At 49.9% G+C, this 27,387-nt stretch overlaps 1 protein-coding gene across 1 annotated transcript; it reads left to right on the plus strand.

Annotated features, from left to right (window-relative positions):
- Positions 1 to 10,456: 10,456 nt before the first annotated feature.
- Positions 10,457 to 27,069, plus strand: MLYCD (malonyl-CoA decarboxylase). The gene is made up of 5 exons (XM_036832134.1): positions 10,457 to 11,039; positions 19,711 to 19,823; positions 20,710 to 20,866; positions 23,609 to 23,761; positions 25,842 to 27,069. Exons 1-5 carry the CDS (start codon positions 10,491 to 10,493, stop codon positions 26,373 to 26,375), a joined length of 1,506 nt encoding a protein of 501 aa, XP_036688029.1. The 5' UTR covers positions 10,457 to 10,490; the 3' UTR covers positions 26,376 to 27,069.
- Positions 27,070 to 27,387: the final 318 nt, after the last annotated feature.

The raw sequence follows: 27,387 nt of genomic DNA on the forward strand, positions 1-27,387 counted from the left end.
TACTGTGTACCGGGTTAGGCAACAGGAATCTAAAGGTAAACGAGACACAGACCCTGCCATGGCAGAGCTCAGGGTTGGAGGCGTGGATGTGGGGAGGATGGCAGACGTGTATAAAAGAAGAAGTGGTAGGGAAACAGTTTTCCATTACTTAGTAGAGTGGAGCCCTACCACCCGGCAATTCCGCTCACAGGCATTTGCCTCAGTGGTTTTGAACGTGACTGCACATCATCTAAGGCTTCACTTTTAAAAATCCCAATGCCCAGCCCCCAACTCCAGACCAATTATATCAGAACCTCTGGGTGTGCAGCTGGGATATCCGTGTGTGTGTTTTTTTTTTTTTAAGTGCCCAGGTGATTCCAGTGTGCAGGCGATGTGAGAACTGGCATCTAGCAGTGTCCCTGGGGGTTCTGATTTAATTGGACTGGGGTGCAGTCTGGGCATGGAATATTTCTTTCTTTATTGAAGTATAGTTGATTCACAGTGTTGTGTTAGTTTCTGCTGTACAGCAAAGTGATTCAGTTATACATATGTATACATTCTTTTTCATATTTTTTTCCATTATGGTTTATCACAGGATATTGAATATGGTTCTCTGTGCTATATAGTAGGACCTTGTTGTTTATCCATCCTATATATAATAGTTTCCATCTCCTAATCCCAAACTCCCACTCCATCCCTCCCCCAACCCCCTCCCCCTTGGAAACCACAAGTCTGTTCTCTATGTCCCTGTTTCTGTTTCGTAAATAAGTTCATTTGTGTCATATTTTAGATTCTACACGTAAATGATATATATGGTATTTGTCTTTCTCTGATTTACTTCACTTATTATGATAATCTCTGAGTCTATCCATGTTGCTGCAAATACCATTATTTCGTTCTTTTTCATGGCTGAATAACAGTCCATTGTATATATGTACCAAATCTTCTTTATGCGTTCATTTGTTGATGGACATTTAGGTTGTTTCCATGTCTTGACTATTGTGAATAGCACTGCTATGAACCTAGGGGTGCATGTATCTTTTTGAATTGTACTGTGCTCCAGATACAGGGCATGGAATATTGCTAAAGCTTCCCCACGTGATTCTAAAGTGCAGCAAAGTTTGAGAACCACTAGTCTAAAGCAGTGGTCCTCAACAGTGGGAAGGTAGCGTGGTCTCCCAGGGGACATTTGGCAGTGTCCAGAGACATTTTTGGTTGTTGCCACTGGGAGCTGCTATTGGTATCTAGTGGGTAGAGGCCAGGATGAACAGGACAGCTCCACACACACAAACACATCACAAAGAATGATACATCTCAATATGTCTATCGTGTCAAGGGTGAGAAACTCTACAGGGAGTCTGGCCCTAGGACTGGGAGACATGTCTGAGGAAGGTCATGGTAGCACTGTAGCAGCAAAAACAAACCCACCTGGATGCAACCCAGATGAAGAGATAAATCCACATTTGCATATTCACAGCACAGACAACTCAGGGAACCACTAGTGGGGAGAGAGGCATAAACACACCACGGGTGAGAGAGCAGAGGCTTCCCTGGGTGGGGAGGAGGGGTCTCCAGGAGTTGTGTCTGTCTTCCCAGGGAGCCCCAGTGAGTTTACGTGTCTCTCTCCATTGCTAGGTTTCTTGGTTAGTTTGACATTTCATGGGAAATTTTATCCTGTTTGGTCTTTTTAAGTAATTTGGGCAACTCCAGTAAAGAAAAAATCAGTATGCATGAGAATATTTCTTGCAGCATGATATATATATTAGCAGAAAAAAATTAGAAGCCAAGTAAATATCCAGAAATGGCAAAGTGATTAAGAGATTATGGTACATCAACTCAATTGAATGTTATGCAGCCATTAAAAAGGATAATTATGAAGGTGATTTAGAAACATGGGAAATGTTTGTGATATGGTGGGAAGTAAAAAACAACAGGAAATAAACAGCACAAACATAGTGATTACAACTCAGAAAAATATGTTGGCCTGTGGACAAATACTGGAAGGGTTTGCAGAAATAAAAACTGTCATAATTAAGATGCTAGAATTATGGGTGATTTATTTTTTTTCCAAGATTTTCTTTAACTCTTTTTTTATGCTTAACGTAAACATCTTTGGGGACAGCTGCCTGGCCCATAACCCTTTCCTCTGAATACTGTGTCCCTACGCAAAAGGGTGAACCCCCCCAGCCCCATGTGGTCTTTGTGACCTTTTATACCAGCCTGGTCACTTAATCCAAGCTGGACCAATCAGATTCTCTTGATGGAAATTGGCTAGAGAGATGCAAATCCTTCTGAGATGGTCTCTTTTTTTTTTTTTTTTGGAGATAAAATCCACATAACGTAAAATTCATTTTTATTTTAACCATTTTATTTTTTTTCTTCCGGTTTTACTGACATATAATTGGCAGAAGTTTAAGGTGTACAGCATAATGACTTGACTTACATACATCATGGAATGATTCCCACAATAAGTTTGGTGAACATCCATCATGTCATAAAATACAAAATAAAAGAAATGGAAAAAAAATTATTTTTACCTTATGATGAGAACTCAGGATTTGCTCTTAACAGCTTTCATATGTGACATACAATGGTGTTAATTATATTAATCATGTTGTACACTACATCCCTAGGACTTACTTATCTTGTAAGTGGAATTCTGTACCCTTTGACCACCTCCATCCAATCCTCCCCCCTCCCCCCTCACCTCTTGTAACCACCAATCTTATCTCTTTTTCTTTGAGTTTGTTTTTGACGTATAATTGACCTACAACACTGTGTTGGTTCCTGTAGCACAACATAGCAACTCAATATTTGTCTACATTTTAAAATGATCACCACGGTAAATCTAGTCACCATCTGTCTCCATACAAAGATATTGCATAACTTTTGACTATATTCCCCACGCTGCACATTTCATACCTGTGATTCATTTATTTTGTAACTGGAAGTTTGTACCTCTTTCAGCCATTCTGAAGTGTGCAATTCAGTGGTTTTTAGTACATTCGTAACGTTGTACAATCATCACCACTATCTAATCTCAGGACATTTTCATCAGCCGAAAAGAAACTCCATGCCCATTAGCTGTCTCTCCCAATTCTCCCCTCCCCTCAGTGCTAGGCAACCATTAATTTACTTTCTGTCTCTATATATTTGCCTATTCTGGAGATTTCACATAAATGGGATCATAAAAAACGTGGTTTTTTGTATCTGGCTTCGTTCACTTGGTGTAATGTTTTCCGGATTCGTCCGTGTTATAACATGTATCCGTATTTCATTCCTTTTGATGGCTGTTAATGTTCCCTTGTATAGATAATGTGACATTTGTTTTATTCCATTCATCCATTCATGGATATTTGGGCTATTTCTGCTTTTTGACGTTATGAATAATATTGCTGTGAACATTCGTGTACAAGTTTTTCTGTGAATGTGTGTGAACATATACCTAGGAGTGGAGTTGCTGGGCCATATGGTAACTCTATGTTTAACTTTTTGAGGTGCTACCAAAATAATTTCCACAATGGCAGCACCATTTTACATTCCCACCAACAGTGTATGTGAGTCCCAGTTTCTCAATTTCCTCACCAACACTTACTTCACTATTATTATTATTGTTGTTGTTGTAATTATTATTATTGCCATACCAGTGGATTTGAAGTGATACCTCACTGTGGCTTTGATTTGCATTTCCCTAATGACTATTGATGTTGAGAATCTTTTCATATGCTTATTGGTTATTTGCATATCCTCTTAGGAGAAGTGTTTATTCAAATTCCTTTGCCCATTTTTAAAATTGGGTTGTTTGTCTTTTTGTTACCAAGTCATAGGAATTCTTTATACATTCTGGATACTAGATCCTTATCAGCTATGTGACTTGCAAATATCTCTCCCATTCTGTGGATTGCCTTTTCACTTTCCTGACAATGTCCTTTGATGCATGAAAGTTTTAATTTTGATGAAGTCCACTGTATCTATTTTTCTTTTGTTGTTTATGCTTTTGGTGTCATATTTAAGAAACCATTGCCTAATCCAACCTCCTGAAGATTTACACCTGTTTTCCCTTCTGAGAGTTTTATAGTTTCAGTTTTTACATTTAGGTCACTGATACATTTTGAGTTAATTGTTGTGTGTGGTGTGAGGTAGACATCCAAGTTCATTCTTCTGCATGTTGATATCCAGTTCTGGCACCATTTGTTGAAAAGTCTATTCTGTCCCTCATTCAGTGGTCTTAGAACCCTTGTGAGAAATCAGTTGACCATAGACGTATGGATTTATTTCTGGAGTCTCAATTTTATCCCATTGATCTATACGTCTACCTTTTTGCCAGTACCACATGGTTTGTTTTTTTTTAATTTATTAATTAATTTATTTTTATGGCTGTGTTGGGTCTTTGTTTCTATGCAAGGGCTTTCTCTAGTTGTGGCAAGTGGGGGCCACCCTTCATTGTGGTGCCCGGGCCTGTCACTATCGCGGCCTCTCTTGTTGCGGAGCACAGGCTCCAGACGCGCAGGCTCAGTAATTGTGGCTCACGGGCCCAGCTGCTCCGCGGCATGTGGGATCTTCCCAGACCAGGGCTCGAACCCGTGTCCCCTGCATTGGCAGGCAGATTCTCAACCACTGCGCCACGAGGGAAGCCCACCACATGGTTTTGATTACTGTAACTTTCTAGTTAGTTTTGAAATCAGGAAGTATGAATCTTCCAAGTTTGTTCTTCTGCTTAAAGAACAAACAAAGAAGAAGTTTTGGCTATTCAGGGCCCCTTGCATTTCCATTATGAATTTTAGGTTCAGCTTTTCCATTTCTGCAAACCGGAATTTTGATAGGGACTGCACTGAATCTGCACATTCATTTGGAGGGTTTTACCATCTTAATAATATTAATACTCCAACTCATGAACATGGGATATCTTTCCATTTACTTAGATTTTCTTTAATTTGAGTCTTCTGTAGTTTTCAGCGTACATGTCCTAAATGTCCTTGGTTAAATTTATTCTTAAGTTTTGGGTTTTTTTTTTTCTTTTTGGTACTCTTGTAAATGGAATTGTTTTCTTAATTTCCGTTTGGGATTAGGACAATGTTTTGTGAACCAAGGGCACAAGCAGGGAGAAGCAGAGAATGGCAGTTGACACCTGGAGGAAAACAAGTATGAACACAGAAAAAAAGCAGATTCAAGAAATTATGTGAAAAGGGAGGAAGTTGGGAGAGAGACAGATTGAGAACTGTACTTGAAGCAAATACCTAAGCAAAGTGGACAAGGTCCCTGCAGCAGGGCAGGAGTATCCCAGGACAGATGAGAGCACATGGGACGTGGAAAATGAGGACAAGCTCCGAAGGAACCTGTCTGGACCAGGCAGACTGCTTTCACCAGCCGGAGATGAGTTTTCACCACTTCCTTAGAGAAGAGGAACTAGTGTTCCTTCAGAAGGCTTTGTGTATTTCTGTCTCTGCAGAAGGAGCCAAACAGAGTTCCCTGGAGCCCTGTAAGATCAGACATGCCCAACAAAGGCTGGCCCCATAAAGAACTGCTACCTCTCGGTGCTTTTACACTGTAACGCTTGGACCAGAGGGTTCTACCTATAGGAATTCTGGCACCTAGTCAGCCAGGTACCGGCTCTCCTACCCTTAAACAAAAGATGCTTTGGATTTCCATCTGAATGGAACAAAAGTCCCACGTATTCCTAATGCTTCCTGCAGTTTTGCTCCGTGGGGGACCTGGCTGGTGTGGGATATTCTCTCCCATAAATGTGGTGGTGGGGTGGGAAATAGAAGGAGGAGGAGAAAATGGAAGGGAGGTCAGAGCCTCACTTCCTAGAGGACGAAATCATCTCCTTTGATAACTGTAACTATTTGAAAATTGTTTCAAAAGAAAAATCTCTTTTTGTTATCCTGGCAATTGCTCAAGGAAATGGCTTTCCATCAGCCTCTCTCTCTGTCTCGGTCTCGGTCTCGGTCTCGGTCTCGGTCTCGGTCTCTCTCTGACTCTTTCTCTCCCTTTCCACCCTCTTTTCTCACACTCAGCTGCCTCTTCCCTCACTTACTGCAGAATTCCAGGAAGAAGTTGCACAGGAATCAGAGTGTCTCTGAGCCCGGGGTCAACATGGTGCTCCATTTTTGGATACATGCAAATATACACTCACCCCCAAATATTAATGACCATAATTTCACTAAAATGTGATAGAGGCTTTACTACTTGCCATGTGCTTAACATGAATTGTTTCATTTAATCCTCACAAGCCTGCAAGAGACAGTTACTCTCAACTACATCTGTTAGATGTGGAAAGAGCCTTTAAAAGGTGACAAAACCTACTCAGGGTCACTGAACTGGAAAGCGGCAGGTCCAGGATGCGTCCCCAGGACCTTCTGCTGACTTCGGAGCCCACGGTTTTTATTCATGTGCTATCCCAGCTCCCTGTACTCGCCTCTGGGGATGGAGATGCTCCAACCATCCCCTCCCCCACCTTGATTTTTCTGTTTCTTCTTGGCCAAGGTGCTCCGGCAGAGGATTTTTGAACCTGAGCCCTTGTTATCGCCAGAGGTGGCTGTTCCACCCTCACCTCCATCTCCTTGCGGGGACCCTGCTGTTGTCCTGGGCTCCCTGCCTGATTCCTGGTCCTGCTGACTGAGAACCCAGGTCTGGTCAGCCTTGTCATTGACGCATTCAGCACACGGAAGATGTATCTGTGCACATTGCTGGGCCGGTTTGTGATGCCGAGAGAGAACTGCCAAGGCACCCTGCACCCCCCACACGGCTGTACCAGGTGACGCTCCTGCCAGCGGCAGAAGAGGAGGCTTGCTTCCCCACAGGCTCGTGAGCACAGACTGTCACGCAGCTTTTTGATCATTACAACATAGAAAATCAAAACTGATAGCTCACTGGAGTATTTTAATTTGCATTTTTTTTTATCACGAGTCAAGTTGAGCACCTTTCATATATTTTTTTAATTTATTTATTCTATTTATTTATTTTTGGCCGCGTCGTGTCTTCGTTGCTGCGCGCGGGCTTTCTCTAGTTGTGGCGAGCGGGGGCTACGCTTCATTGCAGTGCACGGGCTTCTCATTGCGGTGGCTTCTCTTGTTGTGGAGCACGGGCTCTAGGCGCATGGGCTTCAGTAGTTGTGGCTCGTGGGCTCAGTAGTTATGGCTCGTGGGCTCTAGAGCTCAGGCTCAGTAGTTGTGGCGCACGGGCTTAGTTGCTCCGCGGCATGTGGCATCTTCCTGGACCAGGGATCAAACCTGTGTCCCCTGCATTGGCAGGCAGATTCTTAACCACTGCGCCACCAGGGAAGCCCACCTTACAGATTTTTCAGAGGCATTTCTATTTCCTCTTCTAAGAACTCTCTGGTGAGATCTTTTCTTCATTTTTCTGCTGGGTTGACAGTCTTTTCCCATGGTGCTTTGTAGTTCTTTATATATTAGGGAGATTAGCCATTTGTATGTGATAATAGCTTGCAAATATTTCTCCAAGGTAGTGTTTGTCTTTTGCTTTTGTTTTTAAGTATAAAGAACTTAAAAAATTTATATATTGGAATTTACCTATCTTCTCTTTTATGCATTCTGGGTTTGCATCATGCTTCAAAAGGTTTGTTGCACTCTGGGATTTTTTTCCTCTAATACTTTTGTTTCATTTTGTGAAATTTTAAACCCTTAAGCCATCTGGAATTTCTTTTGTACAGTGTGAGGACACAGCTTTGCTCTTTTCCCCCCAGTGATGTGTGAAGCGACCATGATGTGGGGCGCTACACCCAATACCCAAGCACCTCTGGGCTCTTCTGTTATTTTCATAAATGTTTGTCTGTTCACTCAGTTTTAATTACTGGAGCTTCATAAATTTTAATATCTCTTAGGGCTGGCCCCCCCTCTGAATTTTTTCCCCCATTATAAAATAACAGTTATCACTCCCTGTTGGTTCCCATCATCACTGGGATGGAACTTGGGAACAGATGGATGATTCCCGTATGGCCTCTGAGGAAGGAAAACCTTTCCAGAAACTTAACTCACGAGAGTGGGAAAAGCAAAAGCTTCGGCGCCGATAGACAATGGTCAAACCTGGACTTTGCTTCTCACTAACAGGATGACCTTGGTTTGTCACGTGACCCCATCAAGCCTCGGCCTCATCTGTAGTTGGGGGACAACTACCTGAGAGTGTTGCTGTGAGGACTGAAAGCAGTCAACCCTCGGCCGTGTGGGAGGGAGTTGGTATTTACTAGATTCCTGTCTCTCCTGTCTGTTCCTCAACATTTCAGCATGAAAACAAACTCACTTCTAAATAATGCAGGAATCCTCGTTTTAGCAGAGGCAGGATCCTGGGGTGGAAGGAGCACAGACTTTGGAGAGAGAGCAGGCTGGGTCCAGACAGTCCTTCCGCACTCCAGGCTGGGGGAGACCCAGGGAGCACTGCTGCATTTACTAGTGGGAGCCCTTGGGCAAGTCCCTGTATCTCTCTGTGCCTCTGTTCCCACCTCTATAAAATGGGAATAATAGTGCTGGCCCCATAGGGTTACTGGGAAGCTTAAATGAGATACTGCATGTAAGTGCTAAGAACAGGGGATGGCGCTTAGGAAGTGCTGAATGACTGGTGGTCCTATTAGAGTACAGAGAGGCACATGAGGGGCTCAGCCAGGGCCTGCACACATCCTTCTCACAGGCACAGGGGACAGCAGAGGGACTTCAGTGGGACATCAGTTACTGACTACTGTGTGACTAAGGAAGGGAAGCGTTCACCGTCCTCTACCCACTGATCGCCGGGTGCCCTGTAGCTCCCCAAACACACAAGAAAGGCCCTGCCCCGGAGCCCGCTTGCCCCGGGCATACTGCCCACCATGTGTTCTCAATGGGTTCTTTGATGCTCTCCTTCATCCTTTGTACCTAGATGAGGCTTCTCTTTCTCCAAGAGCACAGTGGGACCCTGGATGGCTTTTCCTCTGGACTCCACTGAATTTGGCGTCAAGCCCTGCGAACTCCCCCCAGTCTCTCACTAACTGTGGCAGAAATCTCACTCCCGGAAGGAGGGACTGTCTGAAGCGGGGGGTGTGTGTCAAGGCTGTAGACGGATGCGATCCCAGCCACCTCCCCACTCCCTGTCCTGTGTCCGTCTTCCCAGTGTTTAAAAACTGATCCCCAAATCTGAACATCTGGGAGCCACCAGGCCACAGAGTAAGGGACGTGAGGTGGGAAGAGACAGAACACGGGGCCAGAGAGGGGAGCAGGGGCCGTCCGTGCCAGGCTCTGCCTGTCAGGCTCAAAGCATTTGGTTGTTGAGCAAGTGAATAACGTAGTTAGATGGATAGTTTAGAAAGTTCACCCAGCGGCTGATGCAGAGAATGGATTGGAGCAATCAAGCCTGGAAGCAGAGAGGCTACTGCAAGTGGCCCTCGTAAGAAGTGACACGGGCTGCAGGAGCAGAGAGCCAGAGAGAAGAGATGAATGCAGGAGTCTTTTAAAAGCAGAATCGATAAAATTTAGATGTTGGGATGAAAGGCAGAGAAGAGGTTATAAAAAACGGTGCTTTTGACCTTGGGAGAATGGATAGGTGAGCTTCTCCCCACCTCCCCACCTCCCCCCCTCTTCTGGTCTCAGTTGAAATGTCACCTCCTCAGAGAGGCCTTCCCTGATGACCCTGTCCACAGTGGGACGTCCGCTCTGACCCAGCTATATCACTCCACCCTATTTATTTCCCTTATAGCACTTAACACAATTTGTAGTTATGGTATCATCTGTCTCCCTCGTTAAACTGTAAACTCCCTGCAGCAGGTTCAGGTCTATCTGGTTCATTATTTTATCCCCGTGCACCGTATAGGGCCTGGCACATACCAGGCGGTTAATAAACACTCTGTTGAATGAAAACGAATGAATGAATGAATGAGGACCAAGGAAGGGGGACACGTTGGGGAGCAAGATGCTTGGGAGAGCCCGGTTTGCCATATCGTTGAGAAAGTTCTCCAGCAGGCAGCTGGAAGCGTGGCTCTGGAGCTCAGGAGAAAGGAGGGCTGCAGCTCTGGGGGTCATCTGGGAGAGAGAGAGAGAGGAGCGCCTAGGCAGGGGTCAAGACAGAGGCTACCTTGCCAGAGAATCACCACCACGAATACTTCGTAGGCACGCAGATTGCTCCGCTCCTCCCCAGGCACACTGGATCAGAATCTCCGGAGTAGGGCCAGGAATCTGCGCGCGTAACAGGTTCCCTAGGTGACCGTGACGTTCCTTGGGGCTGGAGAGCTCGGCCCTGGAGGAGCGGGACTGAGGCGGTGACTTCGGGTGGCCAGATGACAGGGCAGAGGCCGCCCCTGAAGTCGCCACCCGCGCCGCCGCTCGGCCCTCCGATGGGTCGCCGGCCGGGTTACCTTTGGCCACACTTGGCCTCGGGCCGCACTCCGCCCCGCCCCCGTCGCTCCGCCCTCCGATTGGTCGCCGCCCCGCCCGTCCCCCGGGCTCGGGCAACCGGACGGGCGCGTGCCGGAAGCCGGAAGCGCGGCGGCGGCGGCGTTGGCGTTCCCCAGGCAGCTGTATCCTTGCGCCATGCGAGTCCTCAGGCCGAGTCTGTCGGCTGGGCGCCTCCTCCTCCTCTGGCCGCGGCTCCCCCTGCGGCCGCCGCGGCCGCCCGGACCCCGGCTGTCGAGCGGGCGGGCGGCGGCGGCCGGCGCCCTGGAGCGGGCCATGGACGAGCTGCTGCACCGTGCGGTGCCCGCGATGCCGGCCTACGGGCTGCGCGAGAAGACGCCGGCGCCGGCGGAGAACCAGTGCGCGGACTTCGTGAGCTTCTACGGCGGCCTGGCTGAGGCGGCCGAGCGCGCCGAGCTGCTGGGCCGCCTGGCGCAGGGCTTCGGCGTGGACCACGGCCAGGTGGCCGAGCAGAGCGCCGCGGTGCTCCAGCTGCTCCAGCAGCCGCGGGAGGCGGCCGTGCTCCTGCAGGCAGAGGACCGGCTGCGCTACGCGCTGGTGCCGCGCTACCGCAGCCTCTTCCACCACATCAGCAAGCTGGACGGCGGCGTGCGCTTCCTGGTGCAGCTGCGGGCCGACCTGCTCGAGGCGCAGGCCCTCAAGCTGATGGAGGGGCCGCACGTCCGGGTAAGGCCCCGCCCGGGCCGCCCCCGACCCTTGGCGGCCCTCCCCATGGCGTCCTCACCCGCCCCTCAAGCCCCAAGCGCTCCACCTTCCCCTGCCTGGCGCCGCGCACACTTCGCCCGAGTCAGAGCCCCCGAGCCCTGTCCCCTTCCTTCCCACGCTTTCCCAGTCCTCGCCTCCCTCTAGGCTCACCTCGCTCCAGTCTTATAGAAACTCGGCCCTCGCTGACTTTGAAGGTGACTGTCACGCCTCGTTCCTGCTGAGCGTGCGCCATACAGTCTCTTCTTTATTCCTTTACCTGAGAGGTGCCGTCCGTGTGACACACTTGGATGCGGACCGGACCGAGCATCCGGTACCTTTCGGAAGACCTGGATGGGGTCAGTAAAAGTTAGTCGCAGTGCCCACTGTGTAAGCCCTTGTCCTAAAAAGTCCTGTGAAACGTACAGAGGTGACGAGAACTCGAGGTTGCCACCGTCTAGGGGCCTGGATGCCTTCTATTTTCTCTCTGCCTCATAACTTTGACCAGGGCATTTTCACCTGCCTGAGTTCAGCCCTAAAAATAGGGTTCTAAGTTGACTTCTTGAGGAAATCAGGCGTTTAGCACAGTGAGCTCAGGTTAGATGCGAATAAATAGTTTAAGATTTAAATAATGATGACTTGAAAGGTGGCTGACAGTTGAATATAGTCCTTTTATTACTATTGATGTTAAATATGGTGGGACCACTAACTTGCTCTTTTAGTAAACCAAAAATGCTGTCAATGTTCTGGCATTCAGAACTTTAGTAGGTGCAGTTGGCTTTAAAAAGAATTGAACAGTTGAACGATTATGTCCTGATTCGTTTAAGAACTCTTAACACTGGCATAATGGTTTTTGCGTTCATTGCCTCACTCTTGGGGAGGTGATAAGCATGTCTCGTTTTACAGTAAAGGAATCAAGTCACGTGAGGTCACATGACTTGACCAGGACCTCAAAGCAAATAAGTATGTCTCTGATCATCCACCCAAATCCAAATTTCCTAGGTTCTTTGCTCTACATTTTATATCCTCATCATGTTATGTGAGTTATGGTGTTTATCAGAAACCTTCTTATCTTTCTTGGCTACGTAGCCCTAGACGCATAAAATTGTGTGTAGTTAGGATAGGGTTAATCTCAGGATCATAATAGTAGCTATGATTTGATTGCTCATAATAGCTGGCTAATCTACAATGCTAAGTATTACCTAGGGCCAGTGAGCCTTCAGCTATAAGAGTCACAGGCTGAGAACCTCAGTTGTTTATTGCATTGGCACCGAATCAGTCCTGGAATCCCAGTGTGTTGAATTGACCATGTTCCCAACTAAATCCCCATCTGAATGGCTGAGACCTTGTGTTCCACACACTGTGTGCATACCCATCTGGTTCCTCCCAAGAGAGGCTTGGGTTTAGTCTGCAATCCAAGCAGAACTTTTTTTTTTTTCTCCTTAAAGCAGAGACCAGTGCTCCTGAAAGCCTTCTGAAACTTAATTCTCATTGCATAGGAGGCTTGAGAATTAGGTAGGATGTCTGTCTATCTAATCCAAGGTAGGATGTCTTTTGGGTAGGTGACCTGTCCCAAAGTGAAACTCTCCACCCATCCATTCAGCCATTCATTGGCTGTCTGTATGGTACCAGGCGTGCTCAGGCTCCAAGGTCACTTGGTCCAGAGGCTTCCCTTCTAGTATGGGAAGAGTTAGGGGCGGGCACCGTATGTGTGAGTGCCTTTCATGCACTTGCTCATTTCATCCTCAGCAAGACGTGGTGACTGTTTGACAGATGAGGTGATTAAAGCTTGTCGAGGCCCAGTGCAGCGCCCAGAGCACGGAGCTGGTAAGAGCGCCTCCACCCAAGACCTGTCTCCACGACTCCACGGTGTGTACTTCATCATGGCACACCAACTCTCTTAGTTGACAACCTAACTAGATCGAAAATGGGCTTATTCTTTTAGATTTGCCTTTTTCTATAAAACTGAAGGGAAGGTAAAACAACCCAGTTGATGAATGGCTTTGTTTTATTTAGTTTCACTGAGTCAGGAGTTTAATATTCTCTGGTTGTGACTGTGTTTATCTTTCCAAGACTTTGTGTAAGCTTCCGTCTTATCAGCAACCTCAGCACCCACCTTTTTCTGAAGCATCAGGTCAGTCTCTGCTCTTTTGTCGAAAAATCATCAAACCTCCCGTGGCCAGGAGGATGGCATTCGGTGTCTTTCCTTTGGCATTTTTGCTGCCCACCAGCCATCCTGCACGTTCCCACTCCCCCAGCATTACTCGCTCCCTTCCACGGACCCTGCTCTCCAGCCAAGCTGGCTCCTGGATGGAAAGTTCCTGAACCCGCACCCCTGCGTGATTCCTGTTAGAAAAAGAGCCACCTCCACTCGCAGCTCGTTTGCTAGGCTTTTCCAGCCGCTCCAGCTCAGGGCGGCCTCACCCACTTCTGAGCTTCATAGATACGTAATTGTCTGTACCACTCGGTTGGATTTGATACATTAACCACAGAATCTGTTGTTTGAAATGTATTTTTCCCCCGCAACTGGATGAGCAGCTCCTTGAAAACTGGGACCTTCGTCTTGCATAGCAAAATGATGAATGAAGCGTGAGATAGACTCCCAGGTGCCCTGCCATCCGGCGAAGTCGGCAGCTAACCACTCCCATTCGTCCTGAGGTCAGACTGCTCCATTCAGAGGTCTGAGCCTGGAACGGAACCTGGAGACCAGGGAAGGTTTCTGTGCGGCCGAGAGAGAGAGAGACATCCTACCAGACGTTGGGACCGCCCTTGTCCTGGGGGATTCCTGATGTCGCATCCGATTCTGTGAGACATAACTGGACTCGTTTCCTTACTCTTCCACACATACAAGAGAAAACTCTTGGTTATCATGAGGTTGAGAAGACATCATCAAAGCTCAAAGCCGTGACCTTGAGACTTGGCTTGTGGGAGGGGAGCTGGGCCCAGGGAGACCCAGAGCTGCCAGCAACACCGTGTCCTCAGACGTTCAGGGTTCCTTGCTTTTTAACCAAGGCCGTCCACACACATGAGGGAAAAACATCACCAACCGAAAGGCAACAAGTCACGTGGAATCAAGATATTTCTCAAGCAGAGGGTGAGTGACCCTAGCCTGACCTTGGCCTCTGCGCGTGGTCTGGACGCGCCGGGTGCAGAAGCCTTTTCAGGTGGCTCCATCACACCTCTTGCGTTTCTCTACCTGGAAACCCCGCCCTTAGCCCGAGTGCCTCTAACCGTTAGTAGCTAAATCTGTTGCTCCCCTTCCCCTTTGCTCTCTGTGGCTACGTGAGTGTTTTTTTATCCCTATCATTCAAAACGTTCAGAGTTGATTTTTTTTTTAACCCATAGAAATCGTCACGGGGATCTGATATTGTAATTAATCACCAGAATCACTTAATGTGTGTGGTCCATCTTGATTCCATTTCTGTTTCATTCTGGATTTTGCAGCCAGGTTAAAGAGGTGGTTAAAAAGCTAGAGCTTTTCGCTTTTAGGAATCCAGTGTTGGAAACCACCAGCAGTTTGGCCCTCGAAGCTTCAGCGCAGGAGCCGCAGGTCCCCAGGGGCCTAGGATGCCGCGGGACGCCCAGGAGACGGGGAGTAGCAGACCTGAGCACCCCTTGCTGTGCACACGGCACCCCATCACACGGGTGTGCTTCTCCCCTGGCCCTTGCTGACCTTGGAGCTGCCAGCTAACGTCAGGTGAACGAGAGCTGCTGTGGGCTCAGGCCTGGGCATTGCCCTGGAGTGGACTCAGTCCACTGCTTCCCCTCGCAGCTTCCTGTTTGCTGAATCTCGTGAGCACAAAGGCGTCCTTAGAATAACTGGCGTGTGTGAGGCCCAAAAGGATGCTGATTGGCCATCTTACACGGAACAGTGGGTACAGCAGAAGACGCACCGGGTGGGGAAGGAAGGCCCCAGTTATGCTGGTGAGAAGCGTGATTTTAGGTGATCGTAGCCACGTCCCTTAACTGTCCTGGGCCAACCAGCTCGGCCGCTGAGGCGGCAGTGGTCAGTCTGCCCAAGAGCAGCCTGCTTCTCTTCTGAAAATACCGTGGAGCTTGGCTAAAAACACAGCTACGAACGAGGGCAGTTTGTCAACATCTTGGTCTCTGACCGAGGGCTGTGATTATTGGAAATATGGAAGAATCCCGAAGCCTGACACTTCTGTTTGAGTGGAGCCCAGCATGAAGCCCAAGGCAGAAGGCCAGGCAGGGGTAGATGTCTTTTCTTGGATATTTTAAATCGGGTGAGGTTTCTTTTCTTACTCTTAATCCTTCCTGATAGGAAGTTCAGAGTCGGTATCAAGTCTGTTTGCTGGGAAGATGCAAGTGCTGTGTAGAAAGTTTTTACAACCCGGCAAACGTCAAATGTCTGCTGTGGTTTTCAAGATAGCAGATCCGCTGCGGAGAGGATGGACGTTGCTGCCCGTCAATTAAAAGGTCGTTAGAAGCCTAAGTGTCTTAAGGGCCAGCCTGGGACTTCTTTTTTTTTTTTTTTTTATTTTTGTATCCACCTTCTTGTTTTTTTTTTTTAAACTTTGGGTTTATTTATTTATTTATTTATTTATGGCCGTGTTGGGTCTTCATTTCTGTGCGAGGGCTTTCCCCAGTTGCGGCAAGTGGGGGCCACTCCTCATCGCGGTGCGCGGGCCTCTCATTATCGCGGCCTCTCTTGTTGCGGAGCACAAGCTCCAGGCACGCAGGCTCAGTAATTGTGGCTCACGGGCCTAGTTGCTCCGCGGCATGTGGGATCCTCCCAGACCAGCGCGCGAACCCGTGTCCCCTGCATTGGCAGGCAGATTCTCAACCACCGCACCACCAGGAAAGCCCAAGCCTGGGACTTCTTGATTCATCCCAGGTCTCTACTGCGATGGTCCGTCCCTCTGATGCCGCTTTGCAGCACTTCTTGGATTATAATAAGTGAATTGATCTTAATGGATTTATCCCAAGAAAGGGATTTTAGTTGTTTTCATGATTAAGGAATTTGTAGAAAAGGGACTTGTCAATGTCCTTGAATTCTCTGATCGCAGGACCCCTGCCCCCCACCCCGAGTTTTAATCTTAGGAAATAGAACAATAAATCAGTCATCCAGTGTTGGGCAGGGGTGGGTAATACCAAATCCACAAAGCAGCTTAATCACACCAGGAAAAGAAACGGTCCCTTTGCTTACAAGATCAAATGTTCTTTTTGTTAAAAATGCTCTTCTTCTCTGTTGAAGTTCCAAGTGAGTTGAGAGGCTTATTATGATGCCTGGACGTGTGGCCGTAAGTCCGGGTTTGCGTGTTCTTTCCCGAGGCGGGGAAGTGAGGGCTTTGGGCTCTGAGGTGTGAATCCAATCCAGCCGTCAGTTGCTCTCCTCAGCGAGACGCCCTGTGAACTTGCGGTTGTGTGTCCAGCTCCTGAGCGGGGTACACGGTGTGCGGGCAGGCGCGTGCTTCTTGTGTGTGCAGTTTACAGGCTTTTTGTTTTTCTGCAGAGTTATTTCCAAAAGCCCTTTGGGGTTGAAGAGTTCAGTCTCTTACAGATACAGTCCCCAGTGAAGCCAAGGGGACTCCCATTCTGGGAGAGAGTCTGGGCACCGTCAGATATTTGTGGGCAGCAGAAGGGAGCTGGCATTTAGGAAACGATGGGCGATTTGAATGTAGAAATGACGGCGAGAGCTGTGCGAACCTTAATGGAAGCCCGGGCGGAACATTGGAGAAGGGACCAAACTCGTGTCAGGCAGGGTCCCCACGCCACCACTGCAGCGCCCAGCCGCACCATGGTTGGTTGGAAACCTCCTCTGGTGTCTTGTCCTGTTTTGAAGTTAACCTGGTGGTCCTCGTTGTTCTCCTAAATTCTGTGCTTAGCCACACTAAGAGATGAACTCATTTGTAGATGGGAACGTTGTCCCAGCAGTTGTATTTTCGAGTCCTGGGTCGCTGATAAATGATTTCTGAATCACTGAGCATGACGCACACACGATTCCTCTCCCTCCTGCTGTCTGAGATCCGGTAGCCTTGCTGCCCTCGGCACCTAATTCCAGCCTGAACAGCTGCGGTCCTGTTAGCCCTGGGCGGTGGAGGTGTGTAACCTTTAACCTAGATTCCCGGATCTCGTGTCCAGTGTCCCACTTCATAGCTGTCAGTAGCCCAGAATAGAACGAAGGGACGCGTAGAAGAGGCGCTTCCGTCAGCCAGACCATTCCTTTCATAATTAGTACTGTATGAATGCCGGAGGTAGATTTTTCCAACTTGTTCCTATTGTGCGTGTCACGGAGATGCGATAGAGTTCCGTGTACATCCTACGTGGAACTCGGCTGGTCCGTTCCTAACCTTTCAGTGCAGGGGTTTCCAACCTGGGGAACCTGGTTGGGAACTGAGTTTCACAGGGGTCCATGAACCCCAGGAAACTGTGTGCAGAGTTTTATTAATGTGTTTGCATTTTTCTGGGGAGAGTGTCCCCAGTTTTTAGCACATATGCAAGAGTGTGTGGGGACCCCAGGAAGGCTGAGAACCCCTGTAGTCAGTGCAGGAAATACAGTTTTGTAAGGAGCCCTTCTGTGTTGCCTGGTGAGCCATCCCTTCTCCTCCCTCCCTGCTACTTCCTGCTCACTGTTTTCCAGTTTGTCTTCTCTTTTTCATTTGCCATCAATCTGTTAAATCATCTTCCACGTGGAAGACCCCACTGATGGCTTTGAGAACCAGAGGACTAAATCAGAAATGACCTCTGCCCTTACAGAGCTGAGAGGCCAGTGAAGGAGACTAGACCATGGGATAGAGAGTTACGAGGAGTTACAGAGGTCATCTGGTCCAGCCGCCTGTCGACGTGGAAATCCTTTCTACACCACCTCCGCCGCGTTCTTGCCCGCTCTGTGCTCATCTCTTCCCGTGGGGAGGGCCGCTGTCTCCCAGGAGGACCTCTGTGGGCCGCCCTCGCTACTCAGAAGCTCTTCTTTACACGGAGTCTGACTGTGCCTTCCGCCGTTGGTCCTAGACTTACCCCCTCTCCTCGCCCCCATGGGGCCTCTTTCGTGCCCTAGGCCTTCAGTGTTGAAAGATGGGCATCACTTCATTCTGAAACCCTTTCTGAGCCACCACCCCCATGCCTGCAGCTTACCCTCAAGTGACAAGGTTCTGAGTCCTTTGACCTTTTACCAGGGATTAAAATGTGAAATGGCCCTATAACAGTTTTATAGCTTGTGTACAGTTTTAGAGGTGTTATCCGTCATGGTCTTTGTGATTCTTATACAGGGATTCATAAGGTCAGTTCTGTACCAGGCGTACTGAGATGTTTGCTGTTATTCAATAATATGCGGTGCATCTGTTAGTATGCAGTTCATCTATAAATAACAGAGACTCAAAACAACAGTGGTTTGAATAAGAGAAGTTTGTCTTTCATGAAGAAGTCTGGAGGTAGGCAGCCCAGGGCTGATCCTGCTCTGCGGTGCCCTCAGTTGACCCAGACTTCTGTTTGTTGCTCTTCCCTGAAAAACTCATCCCCAGAGTTACCTCATGGCCCAAGATGGCTGCTCCAGCTCTAGCCATCACATCGCCTTCCAACCTGCATTGGGAAGGACAAAGAAAAAGATGGAAGGACATCTCTTCCCTGCGGTGGGAAAGACAAAGAAAAAGAGCAGCCCTTTGCTGCTCCTGCCATCTTTCAAGGTTCCCAGAAGCTGCTGCAGGATACCTCTGCTTACACCTGAGAAGCCAGAACTCAGTCACATGACTACTCCTAGCGGCAGTGTAAACTTTATTCTGAACAGTCATGTGCCCAGCTAAAAAGTGAAGCTTCTGTTGATTTGGGGAAAAGGGACGCAGCCATTGAGGAACAACAGCCTTGTCTCTTGCCCTGGACATGCCCTCTGCTCTGGCTGTCACGAAGCTTACCACTGTTACGTGGTCAGCAGTCACCACAGACTGAACTGGGATGGTTCTGCCCCTGCATCCTCTCCTCTCCTTACTCACCTCTGGTTCTGTTCTTGCTTGAAAAGTTTCAGTGCGAACGTATCTCTGATGGTAAAGTTGACTCAGATCATTTTTGGAAGTAGAATAAATATAAGTAAGTGAAATTAGAATAATGTCATCAATTCTAAATGCATGGACTGCCCGACACACTATTATCCTACGGCCCACTCAGGGAGGAAAAAATGCTGCCGATTAAACCATGACCCGCCATCATTTGAACAAGGCGTCCTGACCACCAAGATGTTAAAATAGGAAAACACACACCTTAGAGCTGTCGAAATGTGGGGCGCGGGACCCAGTGCTCGTTTCTCTTGGGAAACAAGAAAGGGTGTTTTTGGCGAACTAGAGAATGTTCCCGAGAGGGTGTTGGAGTTTCCTGCACGAGACGCCGTTCAGCGTCAGCTTAACATCACGTGTGTGTCTGTGTTCATGGCGGCGAATGCATCGGCGCACGTTATTTGATTTGGGCAACTTAGTTCACGTGGAGCCCAGGTGTCTTACGGGTGGAAGGAGGGAAGGAAGAAGTGGAGCTGAGCTCGGTCTGCGGTGGCCGAGAGCGGAGCCTGGTCGGGCTGCCTTAGGACAGGCCCATCCTGCCCGCTCCTCGTTTGTATCAGGTTTCGGAGTCGAATTCCCGGTGCGGCAGCGATGCGGGGATGGGCTGGACGTCTTTCCCTCGGAAGGCCAGCGCTCCCCCTTCTCCATTTCAGGAAATGAACGGGGTGCTGAAAAGCATGTTCTCGGAATGGTTTTCTTCCGGGTTCCTGAACCTGGAGCGGGTCACCTGGCATTCACCGTGCGAAGTGCTGCAGAAAATCAGTGAGTAAGTATTTATGACGTTTCTGCTTTTCTTACGTTTCAGCTGAAAGCCAGTCTCCATTCCCGTGTACATTTTGTTCCAAGCCTGATAAAACCCAAACACAGGATCCACAACGGTGGCTGTCCTAGCAGGTGATGCCGAGACCACGGAGGAGGAAAGGGCACAGGTGGAAGCTGGTCCTTCTGCCAGTGAACCTGCACTTGGGGTCTCGGTCACGTCCTCATATTTAAAGCCCTCAGGCCCGTGTCTCCCCAACGACCCCATGCTCAGAGCTGCCCGGGTTCACTGGACCAAGCACTGGCATTAGTAACTCAAAAAACGTCTGTCTCAACAGCTGTTAAAATGTCTCCCTTGGATAAAATCTCCAAATTCACAGTATAGTGCGTGATTCCCACCTTCCCCCGGACACAGTGAAATGCAGGCTGGCCGACAGTGGCATGCTGCCACGTCGCAGGTTGAAACAAAACAGTGGTGGCCGAGGTCGCTGGGCAAATGGAAGCAGCCAGGCGAGGCGTGTCCTCAGGCAGCACGGACTTCACACTGCGGAGATTCAGAGGAAGCAAGAGACATAGGATGTCCGGTGACAGGCATCTGGTCAAGTCTCTGTGTTGAAATCTGCCGCATAACTGCTCCCCCAGGGCCTGGCAAATGAGTCTTAAGAGCGGGGATGAGAGCACAGTTTTGTGTGTAAAACGGTCACCAGTTGTGCCTCCTCTCAGTCAACGCTGTTTCACGCTAAAGTGATCTTTGAATTTCCCGCAGAGTCCGTTGAAGCTGTATTTAAAGGATTGCTTTGACTTGAGTGAATAACACGGGTAGGAATCAGCCCCGCGGCTATTTAACGTGTGAATTGTACTTTTGTCTTGCCCCTTCATAACGTTCTCGTCAGGTCTGAGGCTGTGCATCCCGTTAAAAACTGGGCGGACATGAAACGGCGCGTGGGGCCCTACAGAAGGTGTTACTTCTTCTCTCACTGCTCGACCCCAGGGGAGCCCCTGATCATTTTGCACGTGGCCCTGACCAGTGAGATCTCCAGCAGCATCCAGGTACCTGCGCGCGGTCGATTCAGGACGGGGCAGACGGCCCAGGGTGCCTTAAGTTTTCTGTTAACTTAGTTTTCTCCCCTTTTTGAAAATAAATTGCTTTTTGGCCTTTGTGGATCTTTGCATTAGCTAGATACAGTCTCCAGATCTGCAGCCACAGAGTGGAGAACGGGCAGTGTGTGGGCAGTGATGGGATGGGGCAAGCTTTTGCCAGGGTGTGTGGACCTTGGGTTGAGACGTGGTCCAGGCTGTTATGGAGGAAGGGGGTACAAGTGCAGGGGCGCGGGGATCAACTCTTCAGCCTCTAAGTACCTGTGGGTAGTTTCAAAAGACAGCTGATTGAGAAATTGGAAAGTCGGCTGCGCTGCGTGCCTGACGCGGGCCCAGCGCTCTGCCCGGTGTGGTGGTTCCCCCCGGAGCAAGCTGGGCTTCTCCTCGAGGCGTTGGTGAGTGTCTGAAACACTCAGTCCGCAGGCCCACGGGGGGCAGGGGCTGGGGCTGCAGAGCAGGCCCGGTGAGGGGAAGTGGGCACACCTGGGTCACTGCAGCTTCGGGGTCAGAGTGGCCTGTTAGGAGGCTGAGAGGCGATGGCAGATCTCAGGTGGGCGCTGGGCAGCGTCTCCTGGCATCGGAGGGTGGAGGGCTCGTCAGCAGGGAGACGTTCCCGCACGATGCTTGTTTGGAGGCGCCTGCACTGTCACGCACTAGAGGTTATCACGACCTCCCGGGGGGCAATTTGGTAATAACTATTAAAATATAAAACGTGTGTTCCTTTTGACCTGAAAATTCCACCCTCGGGAATTTATCCCAGGAGAGGCTCAGGCCTGAGAGTTTGGGCGGTTGCTCACTGCAGCGTGGTCTGGAGGTGGGAGTGGTAACCAAAGTGTCCACCGGGAGGGGATGCTCTAGGGAGGGAACGATGGCGTGTGCGTCTGGCCTGTCCTCACAGACCCCGCGCTCCCATGTGTGGGCTTAAGTGTGGATTTAGCTGTGTGTGTTTGACATGGAACGTCAACCTTGACTTACTATTGACTGAAGGTTCAGGTTCCAGCCTGGCCTATCTGGTGTGACCTTCTGTGTAGCATGAATTACGTCAACTGAGCGTTTGCTCTGCTCCGTCTGCCCGCGGAGCGCCCTGCTGTGTGACTGCCCACGGCGCCTTGTGACTCAGGCTTATTTTTAGACATGAGGACTCTGAGGCTAGGAGGGGACTGCAGAGATCTGCCCAGGATGATGGAAGAAGTGGGGACGGTGGGGGACCGGGGTCCCAGCCCTGAGGGCAGGTGCCTTCCGTGTGAGGAGACTCGCACATCCGGACAGACACATGAGAGACTGCGTGTGTCCGTGGTTTTGTATGCACGTGTATTTATGTGTGTGCCTGCCTGGGGCCGGTGAGACCGACCTTGAAAGGCGCTCCCCAAAACGTTAACAGTAGGACTGGGTGTTGAGTTCTGGAGTGATTTGTGATTTCTTCTTCATGCGTTTATTTCTTGCCTCTTTGACACTGTGCGTATCTCATTCATATAATCAAAGAAAGGTTCGTTTGTTTGGGGTTTTTTGTTTTTTTTTTAAACTTGAAAAAAAAGATTTGCTGGAGACTTTTGAGTCCAGAACCACAAGATAACCTACAGACTTCTTGAAAAACAAAGGAGGCGATTTAACAAGATGAGGACGAGGAATGATGGGAGGAGAGCTCCTCCGTCAGCTGCGGGTGCAGGAGAGGCTGGTGGGGCCCCGGATGTCACGGCCTCTGTGTCACCATCCACCCAACTTTCCTTATGGCGACGGTTCATGGCTTCCCAGGAGTCACAGAAAAGACCCTCCGAGCGTCTGAAGGGGATGAGAGCTGAGGATGTTTTTCCCCAGGGGGCTACGCGCAGACCCACGCACCCCGTTGGCAATTTAAGAAAGTCTGTGGGCTCCAGACCTCAGCCTGGACTCTGGGCCAGACTCCCCTACTTCAGGCATCCAGGGTAGCTGGTAGGAGTTTAGAGCAACGCAAGCGTGTCCTTCAGAAGCAGGCTGGCGGGCCTGTGTCCAAGCCAACTGCAAGGTCTCCACCACTGTTGTCCAGTGGCCCTCAGGGTATTAAAGCTCAGAACGCTCCACTCTCACATCTCAGAGCCGATCAAGTCAGACTTGGCTAAGGGACTTCCCAGTACGAGTCATGATTCTTAGATCGCTTCTCGTACGTGTCTGTGCGGGCGTGTGGTTTCACTGTGGAAATATAAGGACGTGGCACAAAACCAAAAAGGTACATAGGAAAGGCATAAAAAGGTACATTTCCTGAAAGAAAACTTACGTAGGACTGCGTCCGCCTTACTGGGAAGTGTAAACAACTAGGGTTCAGCGGGGCGGAGGGAGGCCTGCAGGACGCAGCGGGCAGCCTGCGCACAGGAGCCGCAGGGAGTGGGGCCCTTGGCCTTGGCAGAGGGCTGGCGTGCTGTCTGGGGGTGTCGGAGGGCGGCAGATTGCACAGTGAGAGAGAGACCTCCCCGGAGAGAGACCTAGGGGACATCAGTTGTGATTCAGCGAAGCTTGTGGGAGAATTTCAAAGTGATAGAAATGATACAACATTGAGCAAACAGCCAGGGAAGTTGTGAGACCACCGCCGCCTCCAGAGAGGTCTCAGAACGGGGTGCTTTGCCTCTAGAGGCTGGTCCTTGGGTCGAGGGACCCCCAGGAGGGGTGAGGGCGGGGCGGGTGCATCCACAGCTGCCCATCCATGTCCTTTGTGTTTTCCAGACCATCATAGTGAAGGAGAGTCCCACGTCGGAGACAGAGGAGCGGGACAAGATCACCACAGCCATCTTATACTCGCTGAGCCTGACCCAGCAGGGGCTGCAGGGCGTGGAGCTGGGCACCTTCCTCATCAAGCGGGTGGTGAAGGAGCTGCAGGTGAGCGAGGCTCGACCCTGATCCCGCCGCACCGCTGTCCGTGTCCCCGCCTTGGGGTGGCCGAGCAGTTCTGCCCTCATCTCTGGGGACAGGGTGAAGCTTTGGGCCGGAGCGAGCAGGAGGGGTGGAAAAGTGCCAGGTGTCCCTTGGCACTTCCTAGGAGCCCCGAGACTCGTCAGGGGCTGGAAGCAGTGCTGAGGAAAAGGCCCTCAAAACTAACTTCTCACGGGCCACACATCCAGATGCGTCCTGGGGGTGGCGGCGGCTTCTGCAGGGGACCCCGCCCCCTGGCTGGCGGGGCGGCTCCTGATGGGCACACGCTGTCCCGGCATAGTCGCCAGCAGGGCCCCCCTCGCTCCCACTGTCCAGTCCTGGCCGTGCCAACCTCCCTACCCAGCCTCGCCCACTCGCGGCCCGGGAGGGAGTGTCGAGAACGGTTCGACCAGGCAGCTGGAGGGTAAATGCACTGGCACTTGGTTTTTTTTATAACTGCCTTTTCTTGGTTGCCCTGGGAAACACACAGAAATGTTCAGGTCCACTCTGGGTTTGGGCTTTTTAAAGCTATCTCATGAGGGGCTGGAGTGAACTCTAATGTGCAGAATCCAATTTTTAGGTAAAATAATTAGGTCATGACTAATGGGCTCTGAGAGCAGCGCTCTGTGCTTCTGGTGGTTTCAGCACAGACAGCTGCTGCAGAAGCTCTTCCTCAGAGAACGACAGATAGGATGGAATTTAAATATTTGCGTGCTTCGTGTTAAATTCATAGTTTTAAGTCTGAGAACTTGGGATTCAGTTGGGTATCAGCTTCGTTAGAATCACTCCCTGCCACTTTTTCCCCAGAGGCGATAAGAAGCACATCTGATTACTCTGAGTTTCTTCTTATTTCCTGCTTCTTTGCTGAAGGTGCTAATGAATGGGGCGAGGGCAGGTGGGTAGCAGGGCTGGTATGAGGGTCAGAAAGGCAGTCAGAGGAGGAGCAGAATCCGGGGTCTGGGTGATACAGCAGAGTCTGTTCCGGAATCAGGCAGCCCAGGAGCCATCCTGCCGCTGACCTCTTCTCCACGACTGGGCTGGGAGCCGGAAAGTCACCCGAGAAATCTGGAGGGAAGGGCAGCCCTTCCTACACAGAGGTGTTCGTGGAGGTTTATGAAAGAGGCACCTTAAATGCCCAGTGAAAAGAACAGGGTTAGGAAAGGCATGGGATCGTCTTATCTTTTAATATTATTCTGTCGATACAAGTTACGGTTCTGAATTTTGAGTGACAATGAGAAAGCGCTCATGATATAAATCCACAAAGCAGGATGTAAAATAACTGTCTCGCCCTTGCAAAAATTGCCTAGAGAAGGACCAGGAGTTATACTCTGTCAAACCTGGAGAGTATGGTGGTTTCTTTGCTTCCGTCCTAAATTAAAAAAAAATTTTTCTGTAGTGAGCATATATTACATTTTTAACTGGAAAATACTGGGTTCTTTGAAGTGATCATTGAGATCTCTCTGTAATTTGAACAACAGTGATTGAACTGTGTTATCTGATGTGGAGACATAACCGTTGCCTCCCCTTCTATCCCATCCTCTGCACCCACTGTGCTATAGTTGGGCGATCAGTTATTCATTCAACAAACAGCAAACAGTCACTGGGTACTCGTGTGCCAAGCACCAAACCAGGTTCTGTGGCGGCAGCAAAGTCTGTGGGAGGGGCCTGGTGGGCTAGAAAGACAAGATCTGTAGTCAGAAGACGGCACCCCACATCGTAGCAGCCCACCCCTCCGATTTCAGGCAGGTCCCCCAACTTGCCGGCGTGGATAGTGGTGCAGATGGAGACCCCACAGTAAAGGCTTGTCCTGGGGACTCAGGATGCCTCCAGGACCTGACACACATCAGATCCTTAATAACTGTTCCTTGAAAGAAGAAGATTCATGCGCATCAAATATCACTTTGTAAACCCCACAGCAGCACACGGAGGTTAATGATACGTAAGCGAGAAAGGAGGTGTTTGTGAATCCGTGACTCACCTGCTGAATTGTGTGTGTGTGTGTGTGTTTTCTCCACCTTCCTTTCCCCACCCCAACCATGCCCTGCAGAAGGAGTTTCCTCACCTGGGGACGTTTGCAAGTCTGTCCCCTATCCCCGGGTTCACCAAGTGGCTTCTGGGGCTGCTGAAGTCAAAAGCAAAGGATCACGGGAGGAATGAACTGTTGACAGATTCCGAGTGTAAAGAAATCTCCGAGATCACGGGCGGTCCCGTGAATGAGACCCTCAAGACCTTTCTCAGCAGCAACGAGTGGGTCCAATCTGAGCAGCTGGTCCGGGCACTTCAGGCCCCCCTGATGCGGCTCTGCGCCTGGTACCTGTACGGGGAGAAGCACCGGGGCTACGCCCTGAACCCCGTGGCCAACTTCCACTTGCAGAACGGGGCCGTGATGTGGCGCATCAACTGGATGGCCGACGTCAGCCTCAAGGGCATCACGGGCTCGTGTGGCCTCATGGTCAATTACCGCTACTTCCTGGAGGACACGGCCACCAACAGGGCCACCTACCTCAGCTCCAAGAGCATCAAAGCTTCCGAGCAGGTCCTCAGCCTGGTGGCCCAGTTTCAGAAGAACAGCAAACTCTAAGTCACCTTTGCTGAAGCCAACGTCCCCGGCTTGGAAAAGGATAATTTTCCGGAGGGGTCGGGGATGGGGTTATGTACCCAAAGGAGCTTCTAGAGTGAACCAGAGTTGAACTGTGCTCTCTGGCCTGTGGCGGGGTCACACCGGCAGGCCGGGCCCGGGCTTTGTACGAGGGAAGATGCGTTACCGCTGTGAGGTAGTGGTGGGTACAGGTGGACGTGGGCTGGATGGGGATGCTCTGCTCTCTCCAGAAGATTCCATCGTGGCCTTCGGCCTGGCTCCCTGCCCTGGGATGGTCTTCAGAAACCATGGAGCCTCTGCCGGCTCTCGTCCCAAGGTGGATGGGTCAGCCGCTCCAGGACCCGGGCAGGTGGCCCAGGTGAGAACAGATATTCCTTTCAGCGTAGAACGTGGTTCAGCCATGATTGTTTTAGCCGTTTCTCTCTGCTGATTGCAAAGGGGTAGAGAGCTGTGCTACACTTCACTAGTTAAATTCTGGAGATCTTGAACGTATGAAAAGGTTTGTGACTTTGCACAAACTTCACTAAGCTAAATTATTGGACACGAGAGCTCTTGTCGCCTGGGGCTTAAATTGTATTATAGACTTGACAGTTACAACGTTTCAAGTTCGTGATGAATTTCGTAGCAAAGAACAAGTTTGTCCTGTGAAGCATTAAACACGTGGTTATTCACGATCGCATAGTGGTCGTCTCTGAGGTCCGAGACCTCGTTAGCCGTTCCCTTGGTCCCCAGCCAGCCCGTTGGCAGGTTTGATGCTCTGTAAAGCGGGCCTGGAGCGTGTGGCCTGAGGACAGAGGTGATGGCAGAGGCGCTGCTGATTGTGGGCGAGGAGGGGGTGTGATGTTGAGTCAGGCAGCAGGTCCCCACCTTCCTTGCCTTTCACCTTCCAGACCCGTCCCTGGACCACCCCTGTCGTCTTCTTCGTGTCACTTGTTGCCTGGTAACAGACAACGTGACCGCGGTCACTGCTAGAAATTGTGCCTTTTCTGTATCC

This window comes from Balaenoptera musculus, chromosome 19 (assembly GCF_009873245.2).
Source record: "Balaenoptera musculus isolate JJ_BM4_2016_0621 chromosome 19, mBalMus1.pri.v3, whole genome shotgun sequence".
Taxonomy (NCBI): domain Eukaryota; kingdom Metazoa; phylum Chordata; class Mammalia; order Artiodactyla; family Balaenopteridae; genus Balaenoptera; species Balaenoptera musculus.

What these genes read in the sequence shown, in the direction of transcription:
- MLYCD (XM_036832134.1), top strand. Translation starts at nt 10,491, where the DNA reads ATGCGAGTCCTCAGGCCGAGTCTGTCGGCTGGGCGCCTCCTCCTCCTC. An exon ending in TGGAGGGGCCGCACGTCCGG is followed by an intron (nt 11,040 to 19,710) that starts GTAAGGCCCCGC and finishes TCTCCATTTCAG; the next exon opens with GAAATGAACGGGGTGCTGAA. An exon ending in GGGTGGTGAAGGAGCTGCAG is followed by an intron (nt 23,762 to 25,841) that starts GTGAGCGAGGCT and finishes CATGCCCTGCAG; the next exon opens with AAGGAGTTTCCTCACCTGGG.